Below are 19375 nucleotides of genomic sequence, written 5' to 3' on the forward strand. Positions count from 1 at the left end.
ATACTACTCAGCAATAAGACGAAACACTGCTATTTGTGACAACATGGATGGATGTTGAGATTATTATGTTAAGCAAAATGAGACAGAAAAAGTCAAGAACCATATGACTTCACTCATATGTGGGATATAAAACTGAAAGCAACAAACGAACAAGACAAACAAAGAAACAAAAACTCATAGACACACACAATAGTTTAGTGGTTACCAGAGGGTAAGGAGTGAGGGATGGTAGAAGAGAGTAAAAGGGGGACAAATACATGGTGATGGAAGGAGAACTGACTCTCGGTGGTGAGTACAAAATGTGATATATAGATTATGTGTTATAGAATTGTACACTTGAAATGTACATAGTCTACTAACCAATGCCATCAAATTTAATAAATAAATAAATAAATAAATAAATAAATAAATAAACAGACAGAGACAAATATATTTTAGTTTCCAAATTAAATTATTAGTCTGTCATTTCAGTAAATCAAGTCTGTTTACACATAAAAAAAAAGTTGTCATGAAAATTCTGAGATACCAGAAGAGTAGCAGGGAGTTTTGCTCACAACATATTTTAAAAATAAAACCTCAAAACTAGTGAAATTGAAACAGTATGGTTTGGGAAGATAAAAACAGTTAAGTGCATCTAAAAACTTATTATGCAATAAATGTGACATTTCAATTCTGTGGGCAAATAATCTAATTAATAATGTTTTTGGCAAATGATTGTTACTCTAGTAGAAAACATCCAGTCAACATACTATATAAATAAATTCTAGGTGGATTCAAGTTTGAAATATACAAAAAACAAACAAAAAAAAACACAATGATGAACTTTTTAAAGGATGCACAATGCACAATGCATACATAAGTCCAGATGCCATAAATAAAAGGAATTATAAATCTGATTAGAAAAACAAAAACAAAAACAACTTGGTATGGAGACCTCGTAGAACCAAAATAGAAAGAAAATATTTGCAAAGTATATGACAAACTAAGTGTTAATACTCCATATATGCCAAAAGTGCCTAGAATTTGATAAGAGCAAAAAGACAACCTAAGAGTAGACTGTTATAATACGTTGGTTTCAGTCAGTAGATACCAGGTTATGCTGGGATAGGAAATTAACCCTGAAATCCTACAGGCCTAATGAAACGCAGGTTTATTTCTGCTCATACTGTTTGTGGAATATAGTTGGGGAAATGGGGTAGGGTGAGGACCTCTGTTCTCCACAGTTTCTTATTGGCTGAAAGGAGCAATATTATTTTGTAGCTATGCCACCTGGAAGATATGGTTTCATTGTTCATTTTGAAAGAGAACATCAGTAATTCAATGCATCGGCCTGGGACTGACTCCAGTCACTTTTATTTACATTTTAGTAGTCATATGGCCATATTTTACTTCAAGAGGACACGAAAGCATAATTTTCTGTTTGCCCATAATTAGAAGAAAACCAGGTATATTGTGGCAATAACGTCTTCCAAAAAGCATGAAGCTGAAAAAATTTCCAAGAGGATAAAATCCAGGTGGTTATTAAGTCTATTAAAAGATGATCAACAACCCTGTAGCTATTACATACCATGATAGTGCACTCAGAACATATCAGAGAGGCAAAAACCTAAACAATTAGTAGCATTGTTTTAGGTTGTAGGGAAATGCCTCAGTTTTATACTTCTGGGAGAATAGCAATATAAAGTGTGGAAAATAACTATTCAGGATACATTGCCTATTTAAATGTCCATACCTTTTTTAGAGTTTCTCATTATAAAAAAGGAAAAAAAATGTATGAATACATGTACAAGAATATTTATTTCAACATTGTAACATCATAATGAAGGCGATGATCTAAGTGACTATTAATTCATGTTGAATTATCATGTGTACATTTTGTAGACTTGTATAGTCATTTTGAAGAATGCCACCTATCTACATGAATTGACTGAAAGACAGTCACGATACATTGATAAATGGAAAGGAGTTGATAGTAATATGTCAAGTATTATATCCCATAAAAATAAAGGTAAAGGATGAAAAGAAAGGAGAGGGACAAACAGAGAAAAGAGTTAGAAAAAGGAAGGAAGAACCATGTGCTTTACAAAAATATAAAACCATAAAAACTACATGCCTAATTTGTCTAAGTTAAGATTTTTGAGGTACCAATTATTATTTAAAATATCATCAGAGATTGTCGACAAAATGTTTTAATCAAACTTCCAAAATATTATTTGATATGTAAAAACTATACCTTCCTTATTAAATAAGAATTTTGGCGAAGTTAAGGTTTATAATTAAATTTGAACTTGAATTTGGGTCAAACACTTGTAAATAATTGTTTAATTTCCAAGTCTTTGGTATCGATCTATCTTATTGCTGGCATAAGTCCTAATTACTAAAGACTTGCATTTTATCAAATGATGGAATTTCTATTTCTGAGTTCTACAATGAAGGAAAGGGACTCTGAGTTCGCTTTAAACCATAAAAAATTATTAATTTTCAATATTTAAGTAAATAATCATCTTCCATGAAAATGTTCCATTTCAAAAATTTAGGTCATCTCATAAAAACAGATGGCTTCATCAAAATTTTAAACTCTAGCCATGTTTAGTTGACAGCTATTTCAATACTTAAGTATTGAAATAAATTTAACTTTATGGTAAGTTTAAGCTATACTATTTATGGAAATAATATAAAGTTTATAAAAGGCAGCTGTCTAAAGGCATAGAATTCAGAGTAACATCTTAATTTTGCTACATACTAGCCATATGACCTTGAACAAATTACCTAACTTGCTGTGCCACAATTACTTCATCCATATAGTGATCATCTTGTTACCTATCTGGTAGGTGTGTTGTAGCTAATTAAATGAGAGGATCTGTGTGTTTACAATAGTATATAACCACTCATTAAGCGCTTTCTATTAATACTACGTTGTTAAAAATGTACACTGTCACACAACTGAAAATCAATCAAGCAATTGCAATGTCTGATTTCTAAAAACAGGAGATATTATCACTTTTAAAGCTATAGAAAGGTTAGAGATTTTTCTTCATATGCCTCTGGTATGGATTTTAAGCTTTCTTCCTAAATATTACTAAAGAATATCAAGCAACATATGGAAATAAAAATGTACATTTGAAATCAGGTGCTGTGTGTACGTGTTTGTGTGTGTCTGTGTGTGTGTGTGTACAAACACATGCATATATGCACACTACTTTTTTGTGTGGCTGATGAGACAACGGGAGCTCAGTTATTTAAAGCCTTCATGCTTTTAACACTGATTAGCTTTCCAGCTTGTCTATTGACTTTGAACTTTCTGCTTCCCCAAACCTCAGAATTCTACCTATGATGTAAAATTGCATAATGGAGAGCAGAATGAAGTCAACAAACTTAGAAGTACATCTAGACTCTGCAGATCTGACACTATGTTCATTCAAACATTCCACGAATACTTATTGAATGCTTACTAGGTATTAGTCATGGTGCTAGGTAATGGGCATACAACAGTGAGCAAAACAGACCAAATTTCCTATCAGCATGATGCTTACATCCTCGTCAGCTTTCTGATCTGTAAAAGTGAGTAAAATCATTGTTACCTCTTAGTGTTCTAATGAGACATAATAAGTTAATGTAGACAAAATGACTGTAATACACAAGACTCTCAGTAATTACTAATTATTCTTTTAAATTAATTATTCTTTGGTTTTCTAAGATGAAAATGAAAATATATCCAAAAATTAGTACACTGTTAATGGGTGTTAATGTTTCCATTAGGGAAAAAAAAATCTTCTTTTTACTTCCTTTCTCGTTATTATGCATTTGAAAAGATGACAGTATAAAAACAAGCAAACAGAATTAATGTCTTTAAGGGCAATGGGACAAGATGGATGGCTAGGTTATTTTTCCTCTTTAGGAGGAATGCCTAATGTCATATCTTAAATCATGATTTTGGCAAATTTATAAATCTGTGAATTGGGATAGCTATGACTTGTTATACCTAACATGGACATTACTGGTTTTAACAAGTAAAGAATATCATTAAACTTCTCAAGAGTCTGGTGTCATTTTATTCATTTCTGCAATTACATATAGTAATTAGCACACTGTCAGGTACATAATAAACATTAGATGAATTCTAATTGAATAAGAATAAATTGCATTTATAATAAAAACATTTCTTGATTTGCAACTTGTTGCCTTTTTATATTTTAATTCAGGTACTATCCCAACTCTATAGAAAAAAAAAAGCATTAATGATTCTGAAGATTAAGACTGAATTTCTATAGATAATGACAAGTTAGACAATTATGAATCATTTCATATTCACAGATTAATTTTAGGTCTCTCAGTCAATAACATGGTCTTCAAACATTTTCAAATTATGTTTTTTGGAACACTAGGGTTTATCCTACATTTGGAGGGAATCAGGGCCATCTGACCAATGAGGGGGTGACAAACTTCTTTCCCAAGCTCATTACATTAGAGCACTCCTGCTATGATCTTTTTCTATTTTAAGTATCTAACAGGAGAATTCATTTGAAATCTTATTTGCTTTAAAATCAAATTTCAAAAACACTGCCTTAGGCAATTAGCAATTGCCTAAGGATTTTAATTTAAGAATTAAAATATGTATAATGTGAAAACCGAAGTCTAAATTACATTATTTAGTTACTACTTTACAATTTTTTTTAAAAAAATGAGAAGATATACAATAAAATATATGTTTAATTTACAGGAGAGCTATATTTAATGCTATGTCATGAAAAACCTACCGATGACAAAAAGATATGTTTACATCAAATCTGGGAAGTTTTTTTTAGCAGGTGTTTCATTTAGAACCAACACACTACTTAACAGAGTGCATGGTAATTATGAAAATTATTTTTAGTAGGCAAAGTTGCTGAAGCTATCTGCATATCAAAATTTGAAACTTCTCAAATTGAACCCTGCTTCAACTTTGAGCTCAGGTTTTACATTATGGAAAATGCAGACATATGATTTTCACAGCAGGAGAAAAAAAAAAAAACATGGCAAACTAAACGTTTGAGGACATATTTTACCCTGCATTTCATTATATTATATAGGTCATGTCATTTGCTCATGTTTATTGAAGAAACAATGACATAGCAAGGGTTTGTTACTGGGAAAATAAAGATGATTATGAAATATTGCCACCTGGTTATATAATAGTGTATATATATATATATATATATATATATATATATATACATATATATATATATATATGTATATATATATATATAGTATATATATAATAGTATATATATGGGGCACGTTTTTATAAAACAGAGGAAGTGTTCTTTTGTGATGGGTGGATTGAGGAAAGCTTCAGAGAAGAAGAAATGTTTGAACTTTGTCTTGAAGGATGTGATGTGATGCTGAATTAAAATTAGAATAGGGATCCAGATGGAATTTACTAAATGTCCAGAGAAGGAGAGGTGTGAAACAACTTGCTGGATTCAGAGAATTATGGATAATTTGATAAAATTGGATTATAAGGAAAAACATAAAAAGGGTAGAGAAAGCTGAAAGATAAGATCTAGGGAGGTTTTGGACTTTATCTCTAGGCAATGAAAAGTTATGGAAACATTGAAAGTAAGATTGTAATATGATTATCTCTTTGCTGCTCAGAGATCACCATTAGCAAGTGTGGAGGTCAGATTTGAAGAGAGCAAATTGAAGGGAGGAAGAAGAATAAGGGCATTATTCATTATGCCTCTTCTGGGTTGGAGTCAAATATCTCAGCTTTGTGGATATTTGTATATGAATAGTTGGGTATATTTTTCTCTGTCACTATATTATGATCTTCCTGAGAGAGATGATATGTGACTGTTCTTTCTATATTCAACAACTCACTCAGTAGCTGGCACATAAGCAGATCCTTAGGAAGTATTTTTCAAATTACTCTTATTGAAAACTGAGCAAAAAGAAAACAAAATAATGCTAATATTTGTGCTATGTTACAATGTACTTCCAGCTCTTCAAGTGCAGTTGGAGTGAAGAGCTCTGTAAATATCAAGAGAACTATCCTGCTACTCCAAACTATCCATGAGATTTAACTGTGTTCTTCGCTAAAGCATTGTCACTAATGATTAATATAGTTCCTAAGGTTTAAACAACTACAGGTTTTCTGACAGGTGACCTCCATAGGGTGAAGAAAATAATAAAACCAAGAGGAATATAATAAGTATGCCAGTATTAAATAACAAAGAAGAAAAAAAATCAAGATGTAGATACTTCAAAAATAAGCTGAAAATTCTTTAAATGTTGTAACCTTATTTACTGGGGAAAGATATGGATTTTAAATGGAGGGGACATATATTTTGAATTACACTCATGCTACCCTTTTTCTTTTTTTAAACTGACATTTATACGGAATTCATGAACTGTTCATATTAATACAGTACCAGATTTAGTCACAAGTTAACAACACAAAATGCACATGTCCTGTCTCCCTGACAACATCATGCATTCATTTCCACGTGTCCAGATACAAAAGCAGGGCAAGCCAATGTTTGAAAAAGGAAACTCTGATTAAAAATTATTATTATGCGAGTAAGAGAATTTTGTGCAGCTCTTGTTTAATTAATAAACTAGAGAATAATGATTTTTACCACAATAGAAATAATAAATTCAAGTAACATAATGTTCTGATGGTCTCTTTTACATTTTCATCTTTTAAAGCATGGATTTTAATTGAATTTATTAACATTTACATATTTTTCAGTCAAAATTCTGAATTAGAATTTCTAATATGTACATTGTGTTATATATCCATTGTTTCTAACGTTAATCAAGGTTCATCATGTGTCAAAGATATCCATTATAAGCGCTTGCATTTATCTCTTATAAATGGAAATAGAACAAAAGAGTTTGTTATAAACCTATAATTAATCATCAGTCATTAATCAACACTGGGATGCGCAGAAGTAATTTCACACATTTGTGGTCTATGATTTACATAAGAGTTGATAATCTGATCACTAAGACTACATACTGGATCTGAAAGAATCACAGATTACCAAAAAAAAAGTACCCTGAATACCCTGCGAAATTACGTTCTTTACTTTGTATTTAAGTATGTAATAATTAGGATATATTTTTTGCCAGGCAACCAGTATAATGTATGTAAAATTGCATTGTCTATTCTGGGAAAGCCTAGGAGTCCGGTGTGAGCAAAGTATATGGATAGTATAGTAGACTGGGGGAGAGATGAGGTATGCAGAATAGACACATGTCAAAGAAAAAAAAAGACTATTTTATGTAAAGGAAAGTAAAACACACATTTGTAGTTCATTTAAAGAGGAAAGCATTTTTTTTGTAATGTATTTTTACTTATGTTCTGGGGAACTTACTTTGTAGATGCAATTAAACTAGAATTTAAAAGTAATTCTCTGGTGGTATTAAGATAACATATTTCTCAAAGTAGCAATTCATCATTACCTTTGTAGTTAACCTTGAAGCCAACAGATCCGACACTTTCATCTGTTTGAAGGTGCAGCCACATTTGACTACTCATGCTCACTATCAAGTCTGGCACAAAGCTTCCAGTCAGCCTAAAAAGAGAAGGACAAAGAAGGGAGAAATGGGCTATTAAAACACTCTCTGCAGGCAAATTGAGACAGACATGTTTCTCAATACTTTCTTGGCCAGAAAAAAACAACTGTCAGATAAACTTACAAGACTTGGTGTTGATGTAACAGAACAAACAACACAATTTAGAGATCAAGGTTTATTATAAACAAATACCATTTTATGGGTTTAACTAGGTTAGATGTTTCATATCTCCGAGGCAACATACTAAAATTTAGACCACCAGAGAATCTTACACTTCTTTTGAACTGAACAGAAAAAGAGGATCTATAAAAATATTTAAGTATTTTTAAACACCAGGAACGCATTTCATTTAAACCTTTCAAGTTTCATAGAACTCTATTCTAAAGAAATATTGTGAAATATATTTAAGCACTGTGCATAATAATAAAATGGCAAGGACTACAACATAACCCTTTACAGTAGTCATATCAGGCTAGCTACATTCTGTATGTTCTACTGTAAATATTTTTATTTTTAAAGAACACGCTGCTAATTTGACATGGTATCACTGAATCTAGGCATTAAAAATTTAATTCAGCAATATTTAATTTTATAACTGTAACAAGGGAAATTACTTCATGTTTCGTGTGTCGTTAATAATGTAGTCACATATTTGAACCAAAGCCAGGGGCCACATACAGGAGGGAAGCTAATGAGTAAATAAGATTTAGGGGGAAACGTCTGTCAAGAACAGAAAGAGGAGAACACTAGACTCACCTCTAAGTAAAACATCCATATAGTAAATGACATACCAAAATATAGGTTTTTAAGAGAATAAGTTCCTTTCGGTGATTATCTGCTTTATTGCTAAAACCATGGGGATTATTTTACATCAGGACTTTACAGAAACTTTCCGTTCAGAATCAAAAGGGTACCATAAGTGAGCATGTCTCTTGGATGGAGGCTATACTATAATTACCCCAGCAGAGGGCAACGTGGATGACCATATCTTTGTGACTGGCAGCAAAATGTCCTGCTTACTAGTCAGCCACCAATATTGTAAAACATCATTAGTGGACTGCCTGAGCAATGCAGCTATGTCACTAGTGTCCAGTGTTACACAGAATTTATTGGAATCTACCAAACCAAACAAAACAGTTAAATATCATGATTTAATTACGGGATTACGCACAATATTGAGAAAAGCTGTGAATAATGTGACATGAAGATACCTAAAATACTATGGATTTTTAGATTATATTTATTTTTCCTCCCAAATAAAATTTAAAATTGTTATACTATAAAAGATACACACACATACACTCTCCTTTTTAATGTATGTGTATATCTATATGTACCATATTTTGCCATGTACAATGCACACCTTTTCACTCAAATTTGTGAGAGAAAAATAAGGATGCGCATTATCCAAGGATATTACTAATTCTATATCTATATAAATGTTTTTAATTATTTTATGTATGCTTATAAGTTAAAAGTGTAACTCTAGAAATCAATAACAATATCTGTATGCAAAATAATACCCTGGAATACGATAATCGGTTTTGTTGAACTTATGATGAATTTGTAACGACAAAGATTTCTGAGCCTTCTATGATGTGTAAATATGTGTAAATATCGTAAATATGTTACCCGTGCTCCTAAAATTTCTTGTACCTTGTATCTGTTGTCGTGTTTTCTAATTATTTGTTACATAAAATTTCTTGTACCGTAATATGTTAAAAAAGAAATGCTAAAATTCCTTTATAATACATAAAACAAGTACCTAAATGTAAACAAATAAAAATTTAAATTAAAAAATTAAAACAAAAGTTTTTTTTTCCCCTGAGGGTTTGGGACAAAAACGTGGATGTGCATTATACATGGCAAAATATATCTATACACACACACTGACATTTGAAAACATCTTGCAACTAAACGTTGTGGCAGGTAAACTTTTAATTTCCACATTGTTGAGTTCGTAAGCACTAGTTTTTTTAAGCTACAGTAGAGAAACAGATTTATGTGAAAGAGTGAGGACTCAAGTTAGAGACAAAAAAGTAAAATAAATCCATTATGAAATGGCCATGAGAGATTAAAACTATAGGATGTGCATCAGATACACTATATCAAATACGCTGATTATATATCTCACAGTGAACATTAAAAGATGTTCTCACGGGAAGATTTAGCTATTGCTCTTTATTACATCCTCATATACCTATCTCAGTCAGAACTTTTACCGACCTCTAGTATGGTAATTTGGTCAGTTCATAAAGAACAGCTAACACATACAGTTTAAATTGTTCCCTTGATAACTTGTTCTGTTATTGGCCACGATTCTACCTAGTTCACAACTCATTTGTGGTGAAAAGGTAAATATAAATCCAAAAAACAAAAATGAAAATAAAAATTTTCCTGATGTTAGAAGGGGAAGAAAAATTCCCTCTTCTTTTTAGCATTTCCTTTAGTAAACTTGAAATTATAAATTATTATATCACTTTTTTTTAAATGTATGGAAATCTTTTAAGGTAAATAGACCTTTTGCCAATTTTGCTTGCCATTAATGTTTTGCTTGGGAGTCTTGGGGCCAATTCTTTGAAATGTGACCGTCCAGGAGGATGTCACGGTGTCTCCCTGTTTCTGTGGGAGTTTAAGCCTAGACACATAGCTCCATGATGTAACTTCTTGCCTGTCATAAAAACAGAAGTTTTATTTCTCCTTTTGATAAGGGAAATTAACATGCATATTATGGGTTGTATCTGTCTGGCTATATAAAATTGAGAGGGTTATTTCTCTCTTTGCAATCTTCTTAGCAGATTGCCTGTGATATACTTAACACTTATTTAGTATTAAAACCACTTCATTATTTTCTACATTTTGGGGACTTAACTGGGTTTGCAGGAGTTTTATTTTGAATTATATTTCCCCAACAATTTGGTGATGAGGATGGGACACAAATGACAGTTCCTGAATTAAGTGGAACAGCTGAAGGTCTCCAGGTCACATAATCATAAAAGCCCCTGGATTATAAAAAGCCTCTGTTGTATTGCTCTGTTCTTTTGGAATACTAGCTGGATGAAAAACCCTCTCCAAATTCGATATTTTATTATTGAGTAAGCATGGGTAGTTAGGCTCTAATATCTCTTCAGTACCATAATTAGTTTTGATAGTAAAAAAATATGGGAACAAGGAATGTTGCCTGCAGTTCTTTTTCTTAAATAGCTAAATCTCTCTTTGTCACATTTGGAATACAAGTGAGAATCCAGTCTTCCAGGATTTGTGAGGGTTTTAGGAGGACATCATTCCAAGTAAATTGCTGGTATTTATTGTATGGATATATCTTTCTAAGAGGAAAGTTAAATAAGATTTGGATAGCCACAAGGAAAGAGTGAGAAGAACGGCAGGGAGAATGTGAGAATTAATAGTATTTTCTCTTTCACGGAACCCCTTTCTTCCTTTCTTTTCTATTACTGCTCCCTCTGTTCCCCCTGTATCTCTTTAGCCTGTCTTGCTTCAAAGAGACTCCTAGGAAGAGGGCAGTGATGATCTTTTAGATATGCGGTTCCCTTTGTTAGTGTATTTCCCTTCAAAGAACCTGAGGAGACACCTTATTTAGCAAGTAATGAATTACCTGCCTCGTTAGAGGGCACGGACCTCTGTGCCTCAAATCCTAGCCCTGAGCCTATATTTTAGCACAGACTATACTTCCAGGAGTCCCTTTTCATCTATACACTATGTATCTAGGAAAGCAGATTATAAAGGGATCTGTTTAGGGAATAGTTGAGAACTTATATAAAAGACTGTATCCCTATATGAAGGCAACAGATGTAAAGCACTTTCTTTAGTTACTTGGAAAAAGTAAAAGTAAAAAGTATTAGGTTGATAAATGTACCGATGTGAGAAAGAACCCAGGGAGCCGTGTAAGTCTTTGTTTTTCTTGTCACTATGTGAGGAAAACCAGCTCTTATGTGATGAACAGTGAAGCCGATGTCGTTGAGAAGCTACCTTTGCTGCCAGCTGATATTATTCATACAAAACCTTCTTTTCCAGTTTCCCAGAAGTCTGCACAAGTCCTCCACAGTATGTTTTCAATTTACACCCTCACACTTGGGGGTGTGCACAAGGCACTGTGGAATTCTGCAACTGGCATACTTTGCTTACTTTGATGGAAGATCCATATTGGGGATCATCAGACAGCCCACCACAGCAAGGACTAGCTAACTATTTACCACCCTCCACAACTGCAGAAGAACTAAGGTCTTGGGAAACCCATTGAAAGAGATTGCTCATAGTCTTTTCTCTAAAAGTGAGCTGGGAGAAACTGCACTGTTGTATTCAGAAGAAAGGTGAGTTCCCCATTCTTTCTATCAGCAATTTGTTAAGATGTTCTCAGAATTTACTAGCATGGATCCAGAGGCAGATCACAATCATCTTCTACTGTTGTCCACCTTTATCTTGGCTCTCTTGCTGACAATTGCAGCTCAAATTAAGGAAAATGTGGTAGAATGGGAAGAACAGACAATTACTCAAGTCTTAGCAGCAGTTACTCAGTTTTGGGACAATATAGAGAAATATGAAGAAGAAAAAGTTAAAAAGTGCTGTGTTTACTGTTCAGTGAAAGCTATTTACTTTTCTATGAAAGGGGCAAAGGAAGGAGCTTCAGTATTTCAAGGAGCTGAGACATTGGAAGAGGGATTAGAGAAAAGAGACTCCAGAAGATGCATAACTAAGGAAATCAGGAAAGCTCAGAAAGCTAGGGAATGATTGGCAAATAGTTTACGATTGAGTAAAAGAATCTCAGAGTTAGGAACTATTGAAATACATGTTTCAATAACTTTTCCTCAAGCTAATATACCCTTGCTTTTTTCTGATAGACATTGATGCTACTTATTCCAAATTTCTCTAGAAATTACTCACTTTCCATTGGGTTGGTTGTTTGTATTTTGAATCAGTTTTATACTTAATACCACCCCTCCCCCCACCATTTCCCACATGAATACCTCCTGAGACTGAGGAACATATTTTCTTACTTTCTCTTGATCCTTATGTAACCCTACTGTGGAGAGACATCGTGTGCAAATTAAGACTACCATATTGTATACTCCATATGGAGTGTCTGTGGAAAGCCCTGGGAGGACAAAAAAGAAAATCGGATTCACTTTCTGTGTGCCTTCTGAAAGAAAAGGATATAGCAGAGAATGGCAGTCAGGGAAAGTACTGGAAAAATGTCCTGAGCAGAAACAAATCAATGCATCATTTTGGGCTCTAGGAATAATAATGCAGGTTTCATTTGAGATGGAGAACCAATAGAAATAGCTTATCAAAATCAGAAGCTACGGCCATGTGTTGAACAATACCCTTTGCTGAGAGCTCAATTAGAAGGAGTAAAACCATTTTAAGAAAAAAAGAGAGAGAAATACAAGGGATAATTATACAAGAGTACGCATCCCGTAATAATAATAATTTTACTGTCAAGCTTTTAATAAAGAAGGAAAGTAAATTTGATAAAGAGGGTTGACCTTTGTACAAAATCTTACAGAAATACATAAATTCATTGTTCTATTAATGCCTATAGTTCCTAACACTGAAACCATTATAACTTTGGTACCATCCGCTGCAAAGTTTTTCTCCAGTGTTTCTATACTTTGCTTTTTTTTTTTTTTTTTTTGGTCCTGTTCCTTTCATGGCCAAGTCTAAATTCTTGTTTGTTTTAATTTATGAAGGAGTCCAATGTTTATAGCAAAGGATTGCTGAAGAGTTTCAGTGCTCTCTTATATTGCTCTAGATATTTACCGGAAAACTTAGAGGAAGTTATCCTACCAGAAGGATCTATACTATTCATTACTAGGTAAATTGTATTACTGCTGAACTGAGGTCACATATTTAGGGCATCTGTTGCTGCTAAAGGCTCCAAAGGAGTCAGCCCATTTCACAGATGAAATGTCCTGTTAACAAAAGATGATTTAGACAATTTGGGGAGACTGGTAGGATATTGAAGTCAACAGATTCTAGTGTTTGCAGAGTGGACAAGTCCTCTGATGAAACAATTGCATGGGTGTTGCTCAGATCTTCTGATTAAGTCTGTAAAATCTGAAGAGGCTTTTGACCTTACATTGACTACAGTCTCAGCTTTGTTCCAGATTTTTAAAAGCCTTTCTACTTATTTTGCTATGAAAATAAAGGCACTGCTTTTGGAATTTTAACTCAAAAGTTGGGATTAGAACACATATCAATGATACATTTCCCAGTTCTTCTGGAGGTTATGCCACTGTGTATACTTGGATACTGGGACAGCAGCAGTCCACTTAAAAAAAAAAAAAAAAAAAGACTGAAACTCTTACCTTTAGTCACTTGACTTATATGCATTTCCTACATATGGTGACAGCTCTCTTATAAGTGCCTAAGATCCAGAATATGTGAATATGTCATGAGACTAGTTATAAACAAGTGTTGTTATTCAATCCTAATGTTCAGCTTGACAGATGCAAACTCCTAAATCCTGTTAGTCTTTGACCAGATCCTGCTCAGGTAGATGATTATGAGTGTACAATGGTTATAGAAAAAGACACTAGGCCCTGAACTGATATTATCTGGTCTTCTTCTTTGTAATGCCGATTTCATGTTTGCTGATGGGTCACATACTCAGGATAACAGTGGTCAACTTAAGGCTTTGTAGGTTATCGTGACTTCTTATGAAATTAGGAGCTTGTATTTTCCCTGGAACTAAGCTGGCACAAGAGCTTACTCAATATCAGTAGTAATAAGAGGAAGAGTTGCAAACAGCCTAGCCAATGGCAGTAAAAAGAGAACTGCAACATAGATGTATAATACATGTTTGATGTCTGCCATGCAACAGAGCAAATTTGGAAAAACAGAGGATTCTCTACTTTGAGGGGAAATAAAATATCTCATGGAAAATTGAAAGCGGATTGTGCGAGGCTGTACAACTGCCTGCTCAGGTCAGTAATCTGTCTGCAGAGCTCACACAGGGCCAGGATGAAAACTTCTAAAGCAATGATTTTGCTGATAGAGCTGCCAAAGCGACTCTTAGATGTGGCAGATTTCAAACTTAGAAGCCTCGCATGTAATACAACAAGCAATTTTTGTTACTTTCGAAAAATATACTTCACAAGAGAAATTTGAAAAAAGGGCTAAAATAAATGTTACTGAACTATGGGAATAATCTAATAAAATCATTCCTAAGCCGCAGTCTTTATTTCTTGGTTAATAAGGTTGTGTCATCAACATAATCATCTATATGAAACAGATTTTAAAGGCTCTAGACCCTTACTATATGTGCCAAAAAGGTGAAGTTATTCAAAACATATAAAAGAGAGGATTAATTTGTCAGCAGAATTCTTTACAGGACACTCCTAAAGTATATGTAGGCAGTCTTCCTCCACCAACTTTACTGGGAATTTGGTGGCATTTAGATTTCATAGAATTAACGTGAAAATTAAGAAATTTTATCTAGTTATGGTGTATATGATGTCTGGATGGTCTGAAGTCTTTCCCTCTTCAGATGCCAAAGTCTTTCTTAATACACATCATTTTCCAGTTTTGAGATACTAGAGCATAATGCATCAGAAAGAGGAATTCATGTTATTTCCACTGTCATCCAGTAATTATGCAAATGTTTGCAGATTCCCATGAGATGAATTAAATTCATTTGCTAAGATTCAGCAATATACTAGATTATAATGGCTTATAATTTTATTGCTAACCATTGTTAAAAATTAGAGCAACTTCTGCAAGCAAGTATGATGTTTTTCCCTTTGAACTTATATTTGGCGGGTCTAGGAATTTGAGTCAGAGATCATGTCCTGTGCCGGATTTAACTGAATCTTCTCATAAACATGCTCAATATTTCAAAGGACTTCTTTCTTCCCTAGGTGTCCTAAGTCACAAAGTTCTAAGGACCTTGAAAGACTCCCTGGAAAAAGTCTGCCACCCCTCTTTTTTGGGAGATTCTGTATATCTAAAATTGTTGTGGGTGAAAGATGGGCTGTTCCTATGCTGGAGGGACCCTTTCACGTGTTCCTGGTCACCCACATGGCTATCAAAGTAAAAGAGAAACTTGGAGGACCCATAGTTGTCAAGTGAAGCCAGCACCTCAGAATGGCTGGACAATGGTTCTCACAAAGGACTTGAAACTTGAAGTTTCTGGAGCAACTGATAATGGCAACAAAGTTAACTAAAAAAGGTATGCTAGAAAACTTATAATTCTAATGGATTGCTTACTGTCCTATTCAGAATAGTGTTTTTTTTTTTTTTTAATTACTTAAGAATCTCATTTTATTAGAAAACAAACATGTTATTTGTAACACTACATTTTTCTTTCTGTGCTGCCAGTGGTATATCCTATAATGGCTATTTCTAAACAGCTCTAAATTGTACTCCTATTGGCCAAGGCAGTTATAACATTCCTGCAGCTGAACTAAACTTGAGACGGGCTTCTTCCTGACTGCAGGCTCCTACTCTACGTTTTCTTAGGACATTTGAGAAAACGTGCAATTATAAATCTTTTTTTCTGTCCTTTGAGATGCAAAATTTCTACAACCCAGAAATGTCTTTTAGGAACTATGAGCTATCCCTTTGAAATATAGTAATCAAAAGAGAGCACTCCCATCTCTGTGGGAGTGTTCCAGCCCAGCCTTGATAGGCAACTGTTGGCAACCATAAATGGCCTATTCATGCTAACTCTTCTCCCACCTAAAATTCTCCAGTACTTTTCCACTAGCTCGCCTCAGATTTTCAAAAACATTCTACCTTTTGTTTCAACAGAGTTGAGTTCAATTTATCTTCCTATTGCAATAGTCTTGACTATTTCTTCAATAGTTGGCCCCTATTGCAATAGTCCTGACTCCTATTGCAAGTCTTGAATAAAGTCTCCCCGAACTGTTTTACTGGTCTAGTGTAATTTTTCTCTTACAACAGTATTGACATGATCTCTACTTACAAGTCCAGCAATCCAAATATTGGCAGAGTAAAAGTGAGATCACCTTCTTACTATTTTTTTTTTTTTATGTAATACCAAAATAAAGTAACAAAATGCATCCAGATAGTCAAACTCTAAATTTGACACAAAAAGCGGTTTTGTTAATTGGTTTCATTGAAAGGATGGTACAGGATAAAAAGTATCTAATTAGGAGACAAACAGAAATCTGGCACTTACCGATCAAAACTGAAGAAAGGTCTAATGCCACTTGATTAACTTTGAGGTACAAGTTCTCTACAGTCCAAGTATAGACAAATAAATAAAAGTGGATACCTATTATTCATGTAGATTTAATTGACTGTTGTAATTATTGATTTGAACCCACGTAAAAAATGGCCCATAGGCTGAGTTTATCCTCAAGACTTACAACAATTACAGAGACATGTCTATTAAACACTGGAAGTTCATAGGTGCCATTTCATAGGTGCCTCATAATAATACTAGATAGTGATACTGGGTATCTTTGTGTTTCCTGTCTGGGAAAAATTACTTGGAAAGACGGAATAATTATTGAAGGGTCTAGATTATCTTGTATATGTAATGTTCCTTATGTTACTGATGAGAACTTCAGAGAAATTTATTTGGCTCCTCAAGGAAAGCTCTTATTTAAGAATTTAGATTCAGGGTCCAGGGTGAAATACTCCTTAAGCTTGGATTGGATACGATTTCATAACAAAATAAAAAGTAATACTCAGATAGTTAATAATTTAAAAGTGTAACTAATATAGACATCGCAACAGTTTGCAAAACTAATGCATGATGAAAGATAATTTTTGAACATTCCCAATCAAGAATTCGCTTTAACCATTCACTACTGGTATAATATATTTAAAGGTTATTCCTCCAAGGCTAATGTTAGACTGAAGTTTTAAATTGATCCTACTGTACTTTGGATAACTGCTTTGCTTTGTATTTTACTGTGGATTTGCTGTATATTTAGATGACTCCAAAATGCCCAGAGGAGAGTAAAAACAGCAATAGAGCTAATTAGAAAATTGTAGTTTTATCATAAAATAGTCATACAAAAAAATTATAAGTGCAAATACAACTCTAAAAAAATACATTTCAAATTTTTCCTGGTACCAAAGGGAAAGAGAGCTCTCCTCCCCTCTACTTCTCTTTAGCATATCCTTTAGAAAACACTTGCTTTCTCTGTTTCTTTCAGATGCATGTAACAGTTTTAAAATAAATAGACCTCTTATCAGTTTTGCACATCAAGAATGTCTTTCTTGGAGGCCTTTGAGAAATCTCTTTGAAATGTGAACATGGAGAAAGATTTGCCCCTATCCTGTTCCTGTGAGAATTGAAGACTAGATGCTTGGCTTCAGGATGTAACTTTCTGATGCTATAATGACAGGAGAAGTTTATTTTTCATTTTGATAAGGATAATTAACATGCATGTGATGGATTACCTCTGTCTGTATAAATGGGTGTGATTTTATTTTATTTTTTTCATTCTCCATCAGATTGCCTCTGATGTACATCACAGTCTTGTTTAATCCTTATTCCATAGTAAAACTGATGCATTATTTTCTATATTTTGTGGAAAGAATTCAGTGGGTTAGTAGGTGATTTTATTTTTAACTATTTCTACTCAACACGGGATATTTCAGTTGAAATTCAACTCCTCGCCTGCAGCCCCAATGGGTAATTCCTCTGGACGTCCTTTCAAAGACCTGGTTTAGACTCAAACTATAGGATCTACCCGTGTTGGACAGTTTTGTATTCAGTTCCCATCCCCGACATTCAAAGGTGCTTGTAGGCAATGGAGGAGAGTGTCAGATGATTCCCAAAGGACTCTCAAATGAGTCTACACATAGTTTTAACATGTCTTTGATAGATCTTTTTGAACTTATCTGTAAACTTAAAAAACAACAAAACTTTAATATATATATTAATAGGCAGAGTAACCTCAGTGTTCCTAATGCATTTTAATCTTCCTAGTTAGTCCCTTAATGCTGAAATAAAAGAGTAAAAGCCCTAAATAAGAGCGCTCAAAAATCTCCATCAAGCACTAAAATATAGTATGAAATAAAGGACAGAATCCATTAAATTTCTATTAGGCTCAATGCCTGATTTTCTTTATAATCACTCTAGCATATGGGTATATTCATTAGAGATAATCATTGTAGTTCTACATCCCAACATATTTTTGGTACCATACCAATACGTGACTTTTGCCTCTTATGGAAATTCATTTAAGATGCTTTCTTCTAATACAGTGCCATCAAGGGTGATTTATATATTCGTTTTGGGTATATGAAATTCACTAAGCATGATGATGGCAGCAAAAAATTAGATTTAAAAGAACCCCTGAAATAACATCAGAAAATGGTATCACCTCATACCCATTAGGATGACTATTGTCAAAAAGATAAGAAATAACAAATGCTCGTGAGGCTGTGGAAAAATGAAACCCTTGTACACTGCTGGGGGACATGTAAACTGATACAGTCACTGTAAAACAATATGGAGGTGCCTCAAGAAATTAAAAATAGAACACCATATGATCCAGAAATCCAACTCTGTGTATATAGTCAAAGGAAACAGAACATTTTCTCAAAGAGATATTTGTAATCCCATGTTTACTGCAGCATTGTTCAAAATAACCAAGGTACAAAAACAACCTATATTCCTCCATAAATGACTGGATCAAGAAAACGTGATCGATACACACACATGCGCGCGCACGTTATTCAGCCTTAAAAAAAGAGAAATCTTGTCTCTTGTCATTTGCAACAACATGGATAAACATGGAGGATATTATGCGAAATGAAATAAGCCAGACAAAGATAAATAGTGCATGGTATCGCTAACATACAGAACCTAAAA

The 19375-nt window shown here is 33.6% G+C and overlaps 1 protein-coding gene across 1 annotated transcript in view; it reads right to left on the minus strand.

The window, feature by feature from the left end:
* The window catches only part of CSMD3 (CUB and Sushi multiple domains 3), a 1093095-nt gene that overhangs the window by 495241 nt on the left and 578479 nt on the right, over positions 1-19375 (minus strand). Inside the window, exon 13 of the mRNA XM_033126920.1 lies at positions 7450-7562. Within this exon, the coding sequence (XP_032982811.1) occupies positions 7450-7562 (113 nt within the window). The remainder of the gene's footprint in view (positions 1-7449; positions 7563-19375) is intronic.

The sequence above is a fragment of the Rhinolophus ferrumequinum genome, chromosome 14 (genome assembly GCF_004115265.2).
Source record: "Rhinolophus ferrumequinum isolate MPI-CBG mRhiFer1 chromosome 14, mRhiFer1_v1.p, whole genome shotgun sequence".
Classification (NCBI taxonomy): domain Eukaryota; kingdom Metazoa; phylum Chordata; class Mammalia; order Chiroptera; family Rhinolophidae; genus Rhinolophus; species Rhinolophus ferrumequinum.